Source organism: Alnus glutinosa, chromosome 5 (assembly GCF_958979055.1).
Source record: "Alnus glutinosa chromosome 5, dhAlnGlut1.1, whole genome shotgun sequence".
Lineage (NCBI taxonomy): Eukaryota > Viridiplantae > Streptophyta > Magnoliopsida > Fagales > Betulaceae > Alnus > Alnus glutinosa.
Window position 1 is genome coordinate 1,995,442 of NC_084890.1, and position 17,207 is coordinate 2,012,648.

The following is a 17,207-nucleotide window of genomic DNA, read 5'->3' on the forward strand; positions in this document are numbered from 1 at the left end:
TGTTACTAGTTGCTGTTAATTTGTTGAACTTTCTTGTTTGTTTGTTTGTTTTTTTTTTTTTTTTTGTAATTAACAGTATATTTAGATTTTTCTAACCTTTTCAGATTGGGTTGTATATGAAATTTACTTATGTCTTACTAGTTTTGTTCATATTTCGAAGTGCTTATTTTATTTATATTTAATGGTTATGTTTGCACAAAGTTTTCCATCTAATTAGGAAGGTTTTTTATTTTTTTTTTATTTTCAATTTATTAACCCGCAAATGTCATTTTTAATATGATTAACAGATTATATACATTTTAAAAATGTATATGACAATTACGTATTCTAAAGACAAATGTCGATTATGTTTTAAGCAATATGATGTACACTTTGCTAATTTGGTAATGGCAATGCCATGAGCACATCTTGATTTGAATCATATGTTGCTTTCTTTCATGTAAATTTATTTATCCAAAGCAGGAGTGTCTTTTAGTGTCGTTGAAAAGAAAAGTAAGGTCAAGAGCATTCACAGTTGCTTCTTTTTGATTTTCTTTTAATTTAGAGAATAAAATTACTTTTCACTTCATTATTTAAATACACTCCACAATAGTTTTATTTGTATTTCTTTATATCAATTAAATATTATTTCCTTACAAATATAAGTTTGTATCTATTTTCACTTTTTTCACAAAATTTCAATACAATATCTAATAAAAGGCAAAAATATGAGAGATAAAAAAAAATAAAAGAAAAATATTTTATATTAGAAATTTAGAATAATGGATAGGAAAGTATTTTTGGTTCCCTACACATTGGGTAGAAGTGTTGCATTCTCAATGCTTAAGAAACCGATAGAGTATCTATTGTTAGTGATTTTTTTGACATTTTACCTGTATGTAGGGAAAGGAAATAGGCTATAAGAAAGCTGTCGGGAATGGAGAGGGCAAAATTTAATATTCATATAATATTAAATTTAATATTCATCTATTCATCATATAAGATTAGATATGTGAAATTTAATTTGAACCATAATTCAGCCTAATAATACATTGTATACGGACAAAATAGGAAGATTATGATATGATTAATAGCATATCCTCAGGAATCAGGATATTAACATGTGACATAAACCCGAGATATCCTGAGGATTCCAAGTTCCAACAGCGTTGAATATGTTATGTATGTGGGCTTGGTAAGGGCTCTTTTTCGCCTGCTGGATAGATGGGTTCACTTCGAAATGGGCACACCCACAAGTGTGCAAGCAGAATTTTCAATTTTGGGCTTGCGCAATGTACGGGTGCTAATTAAATGGGTGAAGATGAAAAAAAAAAAAAAAAGGGGAAGAGGAAAAAACACCTTCAAACTTATGCTCCGTTTGTTAAAAACTTATGATCAGTCCGGCCGGGATCCTCCCTGAACGGCGGGATCCCGGTCAGCTGGCCGGTTTCCGGCCGTTTTCTGTCGGTATCTGGCAAAAATGGCCAGATTCTGACAACTTTGCCGGAATTTGTATCTGCCAAATATTAAAAAAATATTTTTATATTATTTTTATTTTGTGAATAAAATTTATTTTTTTAATTAATATGATTAAATTAAAATATAAAAAATATTTGTAATTTTTCGTACGCGCCAAACACCGAAAAATGATTTCGACGGAAAATATTTTTCTGAAAAATGACTTCTCTGAAACTATTTTACGATGGAAACCATTTTACACCGAAACAAACAGAGCATTAATCTCATTTGAATTCAGGAAAAGAAAATAAAAAAGTGATGCTAAAAATTATATTTTTATTTCAAAAAATTTCTGCAATGTTAATGTGTCAATTTTAATTAACTCTTATTATTATTATTTTATTTTTAAAATGACAAATTTAAAGATTTGTTGGAAGGCCATGGCCTCCCTCACTTTAAAAATAATTATATATAAATTGTTTTTCTATTCCTGTCCCTTAAAAGTTAAAACCCAATACATTTTAATATATTTTTCATTCATGCTAGGCTCCATCTATAAGAATTCCTAATTTTGTCAGTTGAAACTGTCACTATTGTTGAATAAGAAAGTAATTTTTAGCATTACTTAAAAAAAATTTTAAAAAAAAAAAAAAAAAAAAAAAAAAAAAAAAAAAACATAACAGACCCATGACATGGCAAGACTATGATTTTTTTTTTTTTTTTTTTTTTTTTTTTTCAGATTTTAGATATATTTTTACAATTTTTTTGGAAGTAAAAGGGACACTAATCGCTATGCCTCTTAGGCAAATTGGCGAGATCCATTAGTACGTTACCAGATTGAAAGATCAAAAAATAATATTTTGTTATTTAAAGATACAACTCTTGATCATCTTGCTATTTAAAAATAATAATAATTAAAAATCAAAAATATTAAAACAAAAAAAAAAAATCCTTAAGGGGTGGCCGGCCACCCCATTGAGCAACCCTTGGCCAATTTGGGGTGGACAAACCACCCTAGTCGGCTTTGGGGGTGGTCCGGCCACCCCCAAAAGGCTAAAAAACAAAACAAAACAAAAAAAGTTAGGGGTTTGGGGGGGTGGCCGGACCACCCCCAAGGGCCCGGAGGTGGTTTCGACCACCCCATACGGCCGATATGGGGGTGGCCGAGCCACCCCCAAAACCCAAACTTTTTATTTGTTTTTTTTGTTTTTGGTTTCTAGGCTTTTTAGGGGTAGCTGGACCACCCCAAAGGGCCTGGGGGTGGTTTCGACCACCCCATACGGCCGATTTGCCACCCCCAAAACCCAATTTTTTGTTTTTTTTGTTTTTTTTTTTTTTTTTGGTTTCTAGGCCTTTTAGGGGTGGCCGGGCCACCCCCAAGGGCCTGGGGGTGGTTTCGACCACCCTATACGACCGATCTGGGGGTGGCCGAGCCATCCCCAAGGCCTTTGGGGTGGTCCAGCCACCCCAAACCCCTAACTTTTTTTTTGTTTTGTTTTTTAGCTTTTTGGGGGTGGCCGGACCACCCCCAAAGCCAACTGGGGTGGTTCGTCCACCCCAGATCGGCCAAGGGGGTGGTCCGGCCGCCCCTTAATTTTTTTTGTTTTGTTTTAATATTTTTAGTTTTTAATTATTATTATTTTTATAATTTTTAAATTTATTAAAAATTTTGCAAATTTTCTACAGCACCCGTGCGGTAGTTTTAAACTACCGCATGGAAGCCAGATCCATCTTTTGCTATTTAAAGATACAACTCTTGATCACCTTGCTCATGTGGTAAGGTGGTCCCCTAGTTAGCTTTAGGTTTTTTTTTTTTTTTTTTTTTTTTTTTTTTTTTCTTTATAAAAAAAATAAAAGTAAAAATTGTCAAGTGAGCAAAGGGTCAAGAATTGTGTTTTGTAGGGTTGACAATTTTGATATCACTCGCAAACTCAACACAAACACGACACAAAATTACAGGGTTAGGGTTTAGGCTAAACGAGTTGACGGATTGACCTGTTTACTGATACGATTATAAACAGGTTGGTAGGTCAATTATTGGGTCACCCACCAATTTGTTTACAACCTATCAACCCGTTTATGACACGTTTATAACATATTTAACTAATCGTATTGGGTTCGAGTTGGCTTAAACGAGTTGGAATGTCAACATGGTCGATCCGAATCTGACACGACACCCGAATTGCCAACCCTAGTATTTTTGGGTGGCAATATATCATATTACTTGAAAGATTGAAGCACATTACATTTAATTAAATAAGCGTGATTTTTCCTTTTTTTTTTTTTTTTAGGTTCTTATAATGGACAAACCCCGAAAATAAATTGTGTGACACGTCACGAAGCTTTTGTGTATTAACCGCCTTTGGTGCAATAACTTTGACCCACCGAGCGGCGAGCGGTACCTTCCGCGCCACGCTCGTGCCCACAGAGAGAGAGAGAGAGAAAGAGAGAAATACACTGAACTCACACACAGCCATGGCGGTTCTGGGCCGACTAGTGAGAGCAGCTACGGCATGGCGTACTGTCCCCTCCCCCAAAGCCCTGATCCCGACCCCTCCACGTCCCCGCTCCCGGGACCTTCCTCGCCGCCTTTACCACCGTACGCTTCTCTAATTCTTATTTTCAATTCTCATTTTTGTTTTACTGTTACGTTTCTCTCAGGCATAGTTGTGATTGGCGTTAACAATGTTTGGCCTTTAATTGTGTTATCCGTGTAATTTTAATGCCTATGCTGTTAAAATTGATTAAAGAAGTAGATTGTACCCAAGACATAGGAAATGATGAATTTAATGATTTTAATAATATTGTAATGCATCTTCACGTGCAGGCGCATATTCCTTATCAGTAAATAGGCTAAATCCATGAAATATTTAACTAAAATGAGGTAAATTGTAGAGTTAAGTTCGAACTCAATAACTCTGCTATGCTATAATGTTAAATTACTAGTTATCGCAAATCTTAGGAAAAAATAAATGTAATTATTTAGGTAATCTATTTTGCTTTAGTGTCATTTTGTCCATATCAAGGCTTAGGTGTTCATGGCTCAATTTAGATTGTTCAAATTTTTCACATATTTGTTTGTTTTATTAGCACTGCTTATATGTTTTGCATTAGAAAATGGGGGTTTCTACTGGGCCTATGGTAATGTGGTGATTATTGTTCTATGATTAAGTGAAAATTTATGGTTAGTAATGAACCGTGCAGGGTGTGGTGATCACCAGAGTCATTCTAATGCATCTGAAGTTCGGCCACTAAGATTGTTGCCTGATGCTTATGCTGTATTTCCAGCTGTATTGGCTGGTTTGTTTGGAGCTGGGGTGCTAGAAATGGCCTATGCAGATGGCGATGAGGTTTGTGTAAATTGATTTTTCTTTTTCTTTTTTTGGTATTGTATATGCTATGTTGGTCATCTATATATATATATATATTTTTTTTTCAAAACTAGTTATTATGTGTGTGTGTGTGCACGTGCTGGTTACTTGAAATGTGTGCTTTGTGAGTGGTTATTATGTGGAAGCTGCATTCTTTGAATTGATCATACCTGAACTTAGCTTTCTACAGGCTGCTGGCAAACCTCCTTTGCCATCAGAATCTTCTCCAAAGTATGCAGACTTGGAGGAAACTGCCAAGAAAGAACGACAGCGAATTGAAGAGTTGCTTCGAAGTAAAGGAATGACACGTGGTTCTTATCCCCGCTTTACTGTTGGTGTTAAGGGCCAAAAGGTTATTGCATTCATTTCTTTAGAAGTTACTGTTTTAAATATGGTTCATTTAGTGGCCTCTGTTTGGTACTACTTCACCTGTAATTCCATTTAGCCAATAAGGATTTATCTTGGGCCTTGATAGTTTCTTTATCCTTGGCCAGCGTAAATTTTTCTAATGGGGAAGGAAAAGCTTAATTTGAAAATAAATGCTTTATTGAAAGTCCCACTATATGATGAGATTCAAAATTTGATATTTTTGTAGTTATACCAGGGTAAAACCATGAAATTGCTTCTCTAAGATCAGTTTCTTTGAAAACGTCTTCTATCGTTTCTATTTCTACTTATTCCAGGAAAATTTCTGTAGATTTTATGTGAGGTTGCTTTTTCTTTTCTTTAATTTAAAATTAAGTTACAAATGCAGTTCCTTTTCATTTAAAATCCATATTACGGGAGTACTTGAAAATATATTTGACAGATGCATATGTTGTATTACAGGTCACCATAAAATTCCAAATTCCTCCTGCATGTGAAATTTCACAACTGATTGCAAACCTTGTTTCACATCTTGGACTGAAGGTTGAAGAGCGAGGTGGTGGCTCAGATATGTTGTTGCGTGCTTGGGACAGGTTAAGTCACTTTTAGTGTCATTCAGTTGTCTTTTTGTCCTAATTAACTATGTGCTTATGCTTTATGTTGCACTTAATTTATGTCATTGTATCTATGTTAGTCATGGGCATTACTTGAAGCGTACTAAATAAGGCTTTCTGGTTTGTGAGCTATTGCAGTCCAGTTGCTTGGCAAATAATACTTACTCATCCAGAGAAAAAGATGGAAGGTGAAGGGGATGTGGGGAATTCAAAAAATATAAGCGCAATTGACAGCAATATATGCATCCTCATATTTGGTTCACTCATTAGCTCAGACAAAGCTGTTAGTATTCATTTGTTTTAGTTCATGTACCATTATCCCATGAAGTTTTTATTTTTGCTTTTTAGTGCATCTTATTTATCGCAAATAAAAATTTTTGAATTAGGAGATTTTTCTTATCAGTTAGTGTAAATTGCAGGAAATTGAATTCATAAAGCCAGGGAGCTTGAGTCCCAAAGAGCTTGACGCTTTGGTGTCTGTTTTAGAATTAGCTGGTGGAAAGTTGGGACAGAATAAGACCGTAGAAAGAAAACCAAGGGAAGGTACTACAAAGGTGCCATCTGCAGAAAAATCAGTTGCTAGTCTTGAGTCCATGGGAGTGATAATTTATGGACTTGATGAAGCCCGTGATTTATCCTCAAACACTGAGATATCATGGGACAATATTGCTGGATATGATCAGCAAAAACGGTATGTAAGGACTAGGGTATGTTGCATCCATTGTTGCTATATTTTCATTTGAATTTCGTATACTATTCCATTTTTCAACTTGCAATGAAAACTTTAACGACAATAAGAATGATAATGAGGTGGGATGTCATGGCCTATGTTTTGGAATAGGCAACAGCAGCAAAAATATTCGTCTCTTTCTTTTGTAAGATTTTTTTGCCTCTAATGTTTTGAAACATTGGGTTTGAGGGCTTGGGTTTCCTGCTCGTTTGGAGACTCGTGTATATTGATTGTGTACTTAAGGGCATCTTCCACTTTTTTATAAATTATTACTTATAAAAAAAAATGTTTTGAAACAGAATATGGCTGCTTGTTCACATAATGAAATATATGGCCGACAATGTATTTTGGATGAGTGGCACATCTAGGTATTCCATGTGAAGCATGTTAGCTAAATCTTGTATGCGCGTTAGTTTATGGACTAGGTATAGCCTGTACTATCTCCATTTGAAGAGCCAGTAAAACTACATAAGTCAAGTCCTTTTTAGTTTAGTTATTCGTTTTTCTTGTTCCAATGATCTCTATGAGAGAGTGCTTATTGTGGTTAGTATTCTCTGCTCTTAGCATGTTTACATATTATCTCTCCTCTTGTACTTTTACATTTATTTGATTATTGGTGCGTCCATGCTTCTCTGTATAGAAGTGCTTATGTATACCTATCTTTGATTCTTGGTTGTGTAGAGAGATAGAGGATACGATACTGTTGGCACTGCATAGTCCTGAAGTATATGATGATATTGCTCGTGGGACTCGGTGTAAATTTGAGTCAAACAGGCCTCGAGCTGTGCTCTTTGAAGGTCCACCAGGCATGCCCTTTTAGCCCAGAATAATTTAGTAGTTATGTTTGAATTTATTTACTTATGTGGTACTTGCTAGGCACAAATGCATCCAAATAAGCATTTTAAAAGATGGGATCTAATGGATGGCACATTTCCACTAATTGCGCAAAAGCAAGCTTCCCAACTTGTCCCTTCATATTTTTTACTGGGACTAAACATGGGATTATTAGGCACGTGTTTTCCAAATGTATGATGTCTGTGTATAGTATTCAAACTGCTTTTGTGTTGTTTGCTGCCCCTGCGTGGGGGGGGGGGGGGGGGGGGGGGGTGGTAGGGAGTCCCATTTTTATCTTAACAAAATTCCGCATTGCATATCTTGTGGACTATTTTGCTTGCCTTTTGAATATGAAAAGTGAGAACAGTCCTGAGGTGATTTAGTTTTTCATTCCAGAACTTATATTAGATGTTAGACAAGCTTAATTCCAGAATTTATATTAGATGTTAGACAAGCTTAATGATAATGAATTTTAAATTTCAGGTACAGGGAAGACATCTTGTGCTCGTGTTATTGCTAATCAAGCGGTGAGCGGGGGGCAATATATTAACTATTTCTATAGTTCTTATGTTAGGATTGAAGTTTACTGTTTTTATTTTTCTTATGTACTCTTTAGTTGTAATCAGCTGCTTTTATTTATCTAGAGATGCAATGGTTTAAAAACCTTACATTAGTGCTACTTTATTTTTTGGTGTTGTATGAGTAGATTGAATCATTTGCTATGTGGAAACTATGATAAAATTTTCCCAATTGCTGTGCACCATACAACTATTATGTATGTGGTAGATTCTTTTCCACACCTGCAAATATGGTTTGCACTGTACATGGGTCAAATGCTTGTGTTACCTGTTGCTCCGCGTATGAAGTGGAGCATATTAACTTACATTGACAGGATTTGGATGCACATGAATCACAAACTTCAAAATAGTTCAAGTAGGATAGTTGAAGATTTTGAATTTTTGAATTTTTATGATCCAAAAGTTTTCTGTCTTTGTGCTTGAATTTTTTGATGATCTGAGAATGAGCTTTGTAGCATTCCTTGACAGGGTGTACCTTTGCTGTATGTGCCACTGGAGGTTGTCATGTCAAAGTACTATGGTGAAAGCGAACGTCTTTTAGGGAAAGTGTTTTCGCTTGCCAATGAACTCCCTAATGGTGCTATCATTTTTCTTGACGAGGTAACTGAAGCTTTTATTGCTTATACAATGACTTTCTATATATTTGTGCAATAGATTATATTATTCTCTGTGTCATCATTCTTGTCCTTTCTTTTTTATGCCTAGTGCTCTTCTTTACTAGTGTTCATGTTGCAGTTGTTTAAGTTCTTAGTAAACATACTATTGCTTACTATCACAGGTTGATTCTTTTGCTATTGCTCGTGATAGTGAAATGCATGAAGCTACTCGCAGAATCTTATCAGTGTTGTTGCGACAGGTGAAACTGGATTTTTCCATTGCTTTACAATACAGAAAATGAGTCATTTAGTTCATCTTTCTAACATTAAAGTTGTTTATAGTAACTTAAAAGAAAGGGTTTACACCCTGCAGAAAAGGGTCTGGATGCCCATGTCATGTTATGTGTTTTAATACACTTGTGAATATATTATGAGTGGCTGTTCTTTTGGGATGTTCTGCAGTTATCGCTCTGCCTTTAATCTAGTTTTTCCACGCAGATTGATGGATTTGAACAGGATAAAAAAGTTGTGGTGATTGCTGCAACAAATAGAAAGCAAGACCTTGATCCTGCTTTAATTAGGTAAGTTGGCGCATATTTTCCTCTGTAGATGACAGATGGGAATGTGTTCTAACAGTTATTTTATCCATGTTGTTTCAGTCGGTTTGATTCAATGATTACTTTCGGCTTACCTGATCAACAAAATCGTCAGGAAATAGCAGCTCAATATGCAAAGCACCTAACAAAACCTGAATTAGATCAATTTGCAAGAGTTACAGAAGAGTAAGTTTGACCTAGGTTATGGCATATTCTAGAAAACATGTGGAATATGTCAACTGTCTTCTATTTCAGTTCAATTCAGCTCAATTATGTCAATCCCAATTTACAATTATCTTCTCACTACTTTTTCTCTTTTTGAAGTTTGACCTGACTGATTGCTTATTTGAAATTAAATTGACCATTATGTGTGCCTTATTCCTCAACTTATGAAAACCTAAATAGAATAATTCTGTGTTTGCGTTATTGTTAATGGTCTTGCATCTTTTTTCTGGCCCTTGCCATTTCAGAATGTCCGGAAGGGATATTAGAGATGTATGTCAACAAGCTGAGCGATTGTGGGCGTCAAAGGTAATGAAATGATATATCTTTTGTTAAAATTCTCTTGTTCTGTTTTTGTTTTATGTTTCCAAAACAAAAATATTAACATAGAACCCAAAACACAGAACACTTAAAACTGTATTCACATTTTTGTCACGTCAAAACACCTTTACAAATCAAAAACAAAAAACTCTCCAAAACACATTAACAAACATTACATCAATCTTTTCAATGGTATTAGTCTCTCCTTTTCATTTCTTTCCTCTGATCCCTTGTTATTGTTGACAACTCTCAATGGCTTTTGATAGATAATTCGAGGACAAGCTCCTAAAGATGCAGAACAAGGGGGTCTTCCTGGTCTGCAAGAATACATAGAGAGCGCCATGACTCGGCGGAAGGCTTTACTTAGTATTATTGCAGACCAAAAGGTTCAAAAGTCTCATCCTCTCAGAAAGAACCCGCAGCTGGATTTATGTTGATTAAGGTGGATTGGACCGGGAGAGAGAGAGAGAGAGAGCTCATGGACAGCTTTCATGTTTTTGCAGTAAATTTTTTTTTGGGGGGGACGGTAAATTTTGTATATTAGGTGGTAAATATTGACATTGCAAAATCAGAATAATTTAATTTAAAATTATATTCTGAGAAGGCGCTATAACATATTCAGCATGTGAAACATATATATCATTTAAATATATGATATTTAATCTGAATCGTGAAACTACTTCCCTCCAAAGGTTCTATTCCATGCTTATGTTGATTAAGGTGGATTGGATGGTGGTGTTGTGATGGAGATAGAGGGTACATGGATAGCTTTGATGTTTTTGCAGTAAATTTTATGCATTAGTTTTTTAACAGTAATTTTTTGTAATTTGTTATATTATTTTATATAAGTATAATAGATATCAGGTGTTAAACACTGATATTGCAAAGCCAGAAGAAATTAATTTAATGAAATGGCGCACCAATATATTCGTGGTAATATGTACACTATTATATATGGAAAATTAATCTGGAGTTTATTTTACTTGAAATGAAAAGGATCTTATCCTTAACATGGAGTATCACTTTTACACGATCTATTTTTATTATTATTTTCTAAAGGAAGAAGGAAACCATTACATAAAATTTCCCAAAATTTAGGGCCACAAGTAACTTCAAAACAGCAAATTGCACTGGATTAAACCAAACAGCAAAGCTCCTTCCCTGCAATAATTAACAAAAATTAACAATTCAGTGACTCAAAAAAGCCAATGACTTAGCCGAGTCAAGGTAAAGAGATTCTTGGACTTCACCTTTCAGAAATAGGTGGTGACTCGTTTTCTTCGACGCGCTTTCGCTTTCGACTTGGGCTCTGGCGCGAGGTAAATGAGGCTATCTGCAGCTGAGTCTGCAATAGCATCCGAGTCAACTCGGCCTCCAACTCAACCCGCCGCTTCTCTGCTTCCAATCGCGAAGCCTCCCTCGCCTTGGCCATCTCCAGCTGGGCTCGCTCCATCCTCAACAGCGACTCAGAGAAGACTCGGAAGCTCGCCACCAAATTGGCCAACCCGTGTGGCGGCTCGGACTCACCAACCAAGTCACAGCTCTCTGAGTCAGAGCTCGCAAGTTGGTTGGATTCTTCGTCATCAAGGTCAGGAGTGTTTGGGTGTGCGCCCGATAAGAATCCTGCATCAACGGCATATTTTAAATGGCTCTCAGTATTTCCTGCACCCCAATTGGCTCCTTTTCGACCAGTCTGGTCTTCCATTGCCCTATGTTTCCCCCTGTCCAAGAGAAGCTTAACAACCGCCACTGGCCTGTTGGTAAAGTTATTTTAACTCCCTTACTCAACTATAGTTTTAAGAAATGGGCAAAATTACAGCAGTAACATGCTTAAGTTGTTATCAAAATGCGTGCAAATATTGTACAATCTTAACACTTCACTTTAAATGAAGTGCCCAAAATGTCATCACCTAAGAGAGATAAGGAATTGATTGCACCGCAGGGCGGCTGAACCACCTTTTCGGCCACAAGGTGTGGTTCCACCATGCCAATGGTTGGGTGGGGGCGGCTGAACCATTTTGGTGGCTAAAAGGGTGGCCTGGCCACCCTTATGCAAGCCATCTCTTTTCTCTCTTGTGTGTAGTTGCATTTTGGTTAAATGAATAGTCCATATTAAAATTATTATACTGCAATCAATACCTAGGATATTGCATGCCACCCTGAACCATTGGGAATATTGTGCAACCATCAAGGGTGTAGGAACAGAGATCATGATACCAGTTTTACGGGTTAGGAGTACGAGATTTATGTTGATTATCCATATCGATCGGTCCATCTAGACGTATGCCCATCTAGACTCCTTTTAAAATTTAAAACACTAAATATTCAAAATTTTCATACGAAAGATGGCATCGATCATGCAAGATGGTAAAAAAAATGTACCTGTAAAAATTATTTAGAAGTTAATTTTTGGAAATTTACATTTGAAGATAGTGAACTTGATTACAAAAGTACACTTTAAGGAGAAAAAAATCAGTTTCATGATTTCTATAGTATTTTGTGTGAATTATCTAAAATAATTAATAAATTGTACTTGTTTGCTTGTCCTCATTCTTTTCACTCTACTATCATATCAGAAACCATACTTTTATCTCGTCACTATCACTATCCCACTCTGCTAAGTTTCCCTAATTTGAAAAAGGGAAATCTGCCTCAAATCTACAAATTCCATCAAAACCAAGACTAACCCACATAATCAAACCAACCAATTCCACCCAAAAATACCCAAAGCCCCCACCAAGAACTAGAGACAGACAATGTCAGAGTATATCAGGAGTTCAAAAATCCAAACTACAGTCGAAGATTATCACCTACCTACAGCTGAAGACTATGAAATAACTACAGTAAACTATCAGTGTAGCTTGGATTCTTGAACTCCGCTTTTTATATTCTGTGTATTATATATGTTTCAGATAAACTAAATAAACAAAAATCACAAAGAAACAGAGAGAGAGAGAGCACTTGAATTTGCAGAATCCCACTAAATTTTCCAGCAAAACTGCCCCAAATCTACAGGTAGATTTAAGTGAACCACGCATATGCCTTCAAAAACACAGTCCAAAACCCATCAAAAACCTAAAACACTCCATTTACACATATCCACTTAAACCACTTTCTAAAAATGACCCAAATCTATTCCCCCAGGCCACAGCCCCAAAAGAAATCCCTCAACCAGACACCTAAATTAGGTCAACCCCTCCAATCTTCTGCCCCAAAAACCACCCAGCTGTTCACAGACAAACCCAGAGTTACTAAATTTTTTCCACCCTTACCAAGAAGATTCCCAAATTTCAAACCCTCAAAGGACACAAGGCACCAAAACCACTCATTACCATTAAAGAAAAAGGATTCAGAGAGCAACGTTTAGGAAAGATGAAAATCACAGACTGAGTGAAACAAAAATCACCAAACACAGATTAAAATCACCAAATAAAAGAAAAATATGTGAAACTAACCTCAGGAGCTGAGAGAAGGACGAGAAGGAGGAGGCCCGATGGCACTTTCGCTGGAGAGGGAAGAACCAAGCATGTCGTGAAAGAGAAAGGAAGAGGTAGAGAGAAAAGGCTCCGTGTATAAGAAATTGAAAGTCAATCTATATAAAAAAGAAGATATGATTGGCTCACAACCCCTTTACTCAACTCTCTCACAATCTTACTCACAATGATGTGGGATCCACACTTATGAGTCCCACACTATTGTGAATGGGGTTATAAAGGAGTTGTGATGGGGTTGTAGTTTTATCATTTTCCAAAAAAGAAATATGAAGTCAAGGGAGAGGAAAGACTTTTTAACTTTTACTTTTTAGTGAATAAACAAGTGATCGGCGGGTGCGGGTGCTCAAAAAATAAAGAAGTCAATTTTTAGTAAAATTTTGAGGACTTTTATCTAAATTTAGGACAGCAATTTAGTTTCGCGAAACTACCCTTATTTATCAAAGAGATACGATATTTTATTACTTTAAGACATAATTTTTTTCCTATTTTACCCATGTGATAAGGGTCGTAAGGTGGTTTCCTAACTAACTTTAGGGTATAAAAAATTAAGTAAAAGTTATCATATAGACAAAGGTAATCAAAAATTATTTCTTAAAACGATAATGTATCATTTCTCTTTACTAAAATGGCATTTCCAAAAAGAAAAATGATAGTTGGGGGCCAACTTGCCAGCCCCCAGCAGACTTTTTTTAATAAAAAAATATACTTTTTTAATGGAAAGGGACAGGCAGGGGTCGGCAAGTTGGCCCCTGCCTATCATTGCTCCTCCAAAAGATAAATAGAATTGTTAATTTTTGACATAATTCATTAATTCGATATAATCATGTCAAAAATTAACAAATTAGGATTGAAATTTAATTTGTTTAATTAAATAAGTCGAGATAGGATTAACTCATATAGTTTACAAATTATGATTCGTCATGATCAAAATTTGACACGCAATATTTAAAACTGACAATTTCTTATATAATTTAGGAATTCAACGTAATCTTAATACAAAATTAACAATTAAAACTATAAAGTATGATAAATAAATCGGATTACAATTAACTTATGTAATCTTTTCCAATCATTGGTTCACGCGCTTCAGAAGAACGCGAGTTACATTACGATATAACCCAAAGGAACAAAGCTAACTTTCTTTCTCTCTTTCTCTCTCTCTCTCTCTCTCTCGGAATCGCAGAAATCAATGGCGTCACGCGACAAGAAGCCTTCGAAGCCCTCGAGCAGTCGAACCGGCGGTATACGCACGCTCTCTGATCTGAACCGGCCGTCCGCTGACTCTGACAGCGACTCCGATGGCCCCCAAGAGTACTACACCGGTGGCGAGAAGAGGTCCCTTCTCTAAACCCTAGTTTTCTATTCGGCCTTCTAAATCCCTATTTAAATCGAATTTTAAGCTCCTTTGTTCAAATTTTATCTTTTTCGCCTTTGGAGAATGATTATTCCACTTTATTTCATTGTATTAGAGCTTTATTAGCTGCCCAAGTAGGTCTGTTTAGATGTTCTGTTGGTGTGTTTGGTTACCGAGAATATTGGAATGAAAATTTATATGTTTTAGAAAATACTGACGCAGTCGAAGAATGAATGCTTAACTTTAAAAAATGAAACAAATAAGGAAGTGACGATTGTTTAAATTAGGGATGTGCGTGGGAAGCAATATGTATAATTAGAGTTCATTAAGGGCTCTGATTAAGATTTGCTTATGAAAAGAGAACAATCACAGTGGGATATGTGATGGGTTTTCCTTTGTTTCCTTAACACGCACCGACTAGATCAAAGACATGTCTTTGCCATTTTGCCACATTTCCAACTGCTGTCAACATTTTTACCATATTTCCAACAATCTGACAGGAGTCACTGAACCTTGCTTAGAGGTGCTTGATCATAATGTGCTAAAATTTAGGAAATTGAAAATGATCAGAGTTCAGAATGGCATGAAAGTTGTGAAACCCTTGATTTGGGAGAATATTTTCCGTATAATCACAACAGATGCTGAAATCATGAGGTGTAATGGTTACACCGGATTTTTAACCAATATTGGCTATATTTTACATGATTGATTGGAAATTGTAATCGAGCATGATCCTCAAATTCATACTTGCCATAATTTTTATGGTATCTAATTTACCAAGTTTTAAAAACTGATATAATAGAGGATACCATTTATGGAGTTGTGTTACAGCATAGAAGTGCTTATAATATGGCTAATATCTGTAGTATTAATAATTGCAGTGGAATGCTCGTCCAAGATCCTACTAAGGCTAATGATGTGGATGCAATATTTAATCAAGCTAGGCAACTGGGAGCAGTTGAAGGGCCTATTGAACAACTTGGTCCATCTTCAAGCTCAAGCAGCTTTACAGGAACTGGTAGATTACTTTCAGGGGAAACTGTTCAAGCTGCTCCTCAGCAGCCTGAGAGTGTTGTTCACAACATTGTTTTCTGGAGTAATGGTTTTACTGTAAATGATGGCCCTTTGAGGAGGTTGGACGATCCTGAAAATGCGGCTTTCTTAGAGGTAATAGCCATAATGGCTTTGATTCCTTTTAAGAAAAAAGGAGCAAGAAGAAGAAACAGAAAATGACCAAAAAGTTCTCTGTTGGAGGTTGATGGTTTCAGTTTATTTTTATTGCATTTGTTAGTTGTATGAGAAAAAAAAAAATGTCTTGCAGGCTTAGGTGTTGCATGCAGTCTTATCTTTCCCATGTTCTTCATGAGTTAATGTGAATGACTTTGGTTGTGATCATGCAGATTGATTGTTTATCCTTGACTTTACGTTGTACTTTCTTCTCTGTTCATTGACTGTTAACCAATTACTCATTCATCAGCTCTGGGTTTCTCCCACTCTTTTTCATGGTACCATCGGTGTTTGTGTTGTATTTATGATTCTGTTACATCTAAATGCAGAGTATCAGAAAGTCTGAGTGCCCAAAAGAGCTTGAACCTGCAGATAGGAGGTCCTCAGTTCATGTCAATCTGATAAGGAGAAATGAGAACTGCCCTGTGAGTACTCTCTTTAACGTTTATCTGTTGCATTGCATTCCACAATCATGATATGGGACTAGATCAACATATGTTGTCGGTCTTAACTTGTAATATTGTGTAAAAAAATCACTCAATGATTATTGAATTGTAACCCCAGTCAGGGTATTACAATTATGAAGTCATCTATGTGCTCTCAGATGTGATCAAATGCAGGCTTGGGATGAGCCGTAGACTCGGACATCCTGGGTTCGATTCCACACTAGTAGTTTTCCTGGATTACCTGATATACGGTTTTGGTGGGTGGGGTTGTGTATCCAGGGTTTACTCTCCAAGGGTGGGTCCGAAGGGCCCTACTTTGGTGAGGTTCCACGTAATTAAAAAATAATAATAATAATAATTTATTTTTTATTTTTTTAAGAAAAAAGGGTCCACTAGAGGATAAGTACTTTACCAGCATGCCTTTATATTTTTTTCCTTTCTTGCAGGAACCAGAGAAGCAACATGTTCCATTTCAGGGGGTGGGAAGAACTCTAGGTAGCAGCTCTACACCAATGGCACCCGAGCCAACTGTAGTTTCAACTTCTCTCAACTCTGCCCCAACAGCTTCCATGGGCCTGGTTGTGGATGAAACATTACCATCAACCTCCATTCAGCTTAGATTGGCTGATGGGACCCGCTTGATAGCACATTTTAATTACCACCATTCGATCAATGACATTCGCTCCTTCATTGATGCATCTAGGCCTGGAGGTGCAGGAAATTATCATCTTCAGATGATGGGGTTCCCTCCCAAGCTTCTTAGTGATCCAGCTCAAACGATTGAGCAGGCAGGTCTTGCCAATTCAGTTGTTATCCAGAAATTCTAGCTAGCTGCGCCAAGATCTTTGCACTCTGGTCATGACATAATTGTTACTGTACTGAAGAAGTGAACCAGTTCCTATCTACTTAAGACCCAGAATGTGTTTTCAGAAGTTGATAAATGATGTGAAATAATTTTCTAAAGGCTGTGTTTTTTGTTAACAATTAAAGATCAAATTCTGATTGTGTCGATTGAACTTTA

The 17,207-nt window shown here is 36.2% G+C and overlaps 3 protein-coding genes across 7 annotated transcripts; 2 read left to right on the plus strand and 1 right to left on the minus strand.

The window, feature by feature from the left end:
• The first annotated feature begins 3,809 nt into the window (after window positions 1-3,809).
• Window positions 3,810-10,315, plus strand: LOC133867854 (uncharacterized). Of its 3 annotated transcripts, none has more exons than XM_062304619.1 (14): window positions 3,810-4,036; window positions 4,726-4,787; window positions 4,999-5,160; window positions 5,637-5,767; window positions 5,927-6,071; window positions 6,208-6,479; window positions 7,200-7,324; window positions 7,836-7,879; window positions 8,399-8,530; window positions 8,709-8,786; window positions 9,025-9,107; window positions 9,186-9,308; window positions 9,593-9,653; window positions 9,932-10,315. In XM_062304619.1, exons 1-14 carry the CDS (start codon window positions 3,913-3,915, stop codon window positions 10,100-10,102), a joined length of 1,713 nt encoding a protein of 570 aa, XP_062160603.1. In that variant the 5' UTR covers window positions 3,810-3,912; the 3' UTR covers window positions 10,103-10,315. The 3 variants fall into 3 exon arrangements, with proteins under 3 accessions (XP_062160603.1, XP_062160602.1, XP_062160604.1); XM_062304618.1 differs by having other exon boundaries at window positions 3,811-4,036; window positions 4,642-4,787; XM_062304620.1 differs by lacking the exon at window positions 3,810-4,036 and having other exon boundaries at window positions 4,673-4,787; window positions 4,989-5,160.
• Window positions 10,316-10,592: 277 nt separating this feature from the next.
• On the minus strand, window positions 10,593-13,269 carry LOC133867857 (uncharacterized protein At4g22160). 3 transcript variants are annotated; one of them, XM_062304624.1, is made up of 3 exons: window positions 13,121-13,269; window positions 10,916-11,386; window positions 10,593-10,826 (listed from the first exon to the last, which is right to left on the minus strand). In XM_062304624.1, the coding sequence occupies exons 2-3, from the start codon at window positions 11,368-11,370 to the stop codon at window positions 10,778-10,780; spliced, it is 504 nt and encodes a 167-aa protein (XP_062160608.1). In that variant the 5' UTR covers window positions 11,371-11,386; window positions 13,121-13,269; the 3' UTR covers window positions 10,593-10,777. The 3 variants fall into 3 exon arrangements, with proteins under 3 accessions (XP_062160608.1, XP_062160606.1, XP_062160607.1); XM_062304622.1 differs by having other exon boundaries at window positions 10,916-11,419; XM_062304623.1 differs by having other exon boundaries at window positions 10,916-11,400; window positions 13,121-13,264.
• A 1,023-nt stretch (window positions 13,270-14,292) lies between these two features.
• LOC133867855 (plant UBX domain-containing protein 4-like) lies at window positions 14,293-17,207 on the plus strand. The gene is made up of 4 exons (XM_062304621.1): window positions 14,293-14,494; window positions 15,395-15,680; window positions 16,070-16,165; window positions 16,633-17,207. The coding sequence occupies exons 1-4, from the start codon at window positions 14,349-14,351 to the stop codon at window positions 17,011-17,013; spliced, it is 909 nt and encodes a 302-aa protein (XP_062160605.1). The 5' UTR covers window positions 14,293-14,348; the 3' UTR covers window positions 17,014-17,207.

Excerpts from the sequence above, each read along its gene's own strand:
- LOC133867855 (XM_062304621.1), top strand. The coding sequence starts at position 14,349 with ATGGCGTCACGCGACAAGAAGCCTTCGAAGCCCTCGAGCAGTCGAACC. Across the intron at positions 15,681-16,069 it reads AAAATGCGGCTTTCTTAGAG|AGTATCAGAAAGTCTGAGTG; the intron begins GTAATAGCCATA and ends ATCTAAATGCAG. Across the intron at positions 16,166-16,632 it reads GGAGAAATGAGAACTGCCCT|GAACCAGAGAAGCAACATGT; the intron begins GTGAGTACTCTC and ends CCTTTCTTGCAG.
- LOC133867857 (XM_062304624.1), bottom strand. The coding sequence starts at position 11,370 with ATGGAAGACCAGACTGGTCGAAAAGGAGCCAATTGGGGTGCAGGAAAT. Across the intron at positions 10,827-10,915 it reads TCACCACCTATTTCTGAAAG|GGAAGGAGCTTTGCTGTTTG; the intron begins GTGAAGTCCAAG and ends TAATTATTGCAG.
- LOC133867854 (XM_062304618.1), top strand. The coding sequence starts at position 3,913 with ATGGCGGTTCTGGGCCGACTAGTGAGAGCAGCTACGGCATGGCGTACT. Across the intron at positions 6,480-7,199 it reads GGATATGATCAGCAAAAACG|AGAGATAGAGGATACGATAC; the intron begins GTATGTAAGGAC and ends TTGGTTGTGTAG. Across the intron at positions 9,309-9,592 it reads TTTGCAAGAGTTACAGAAGA|AATGTCCGGAAGGGATATTA; the intron begins GTAAGTTTGACC and ends TTGCCATTTCAG.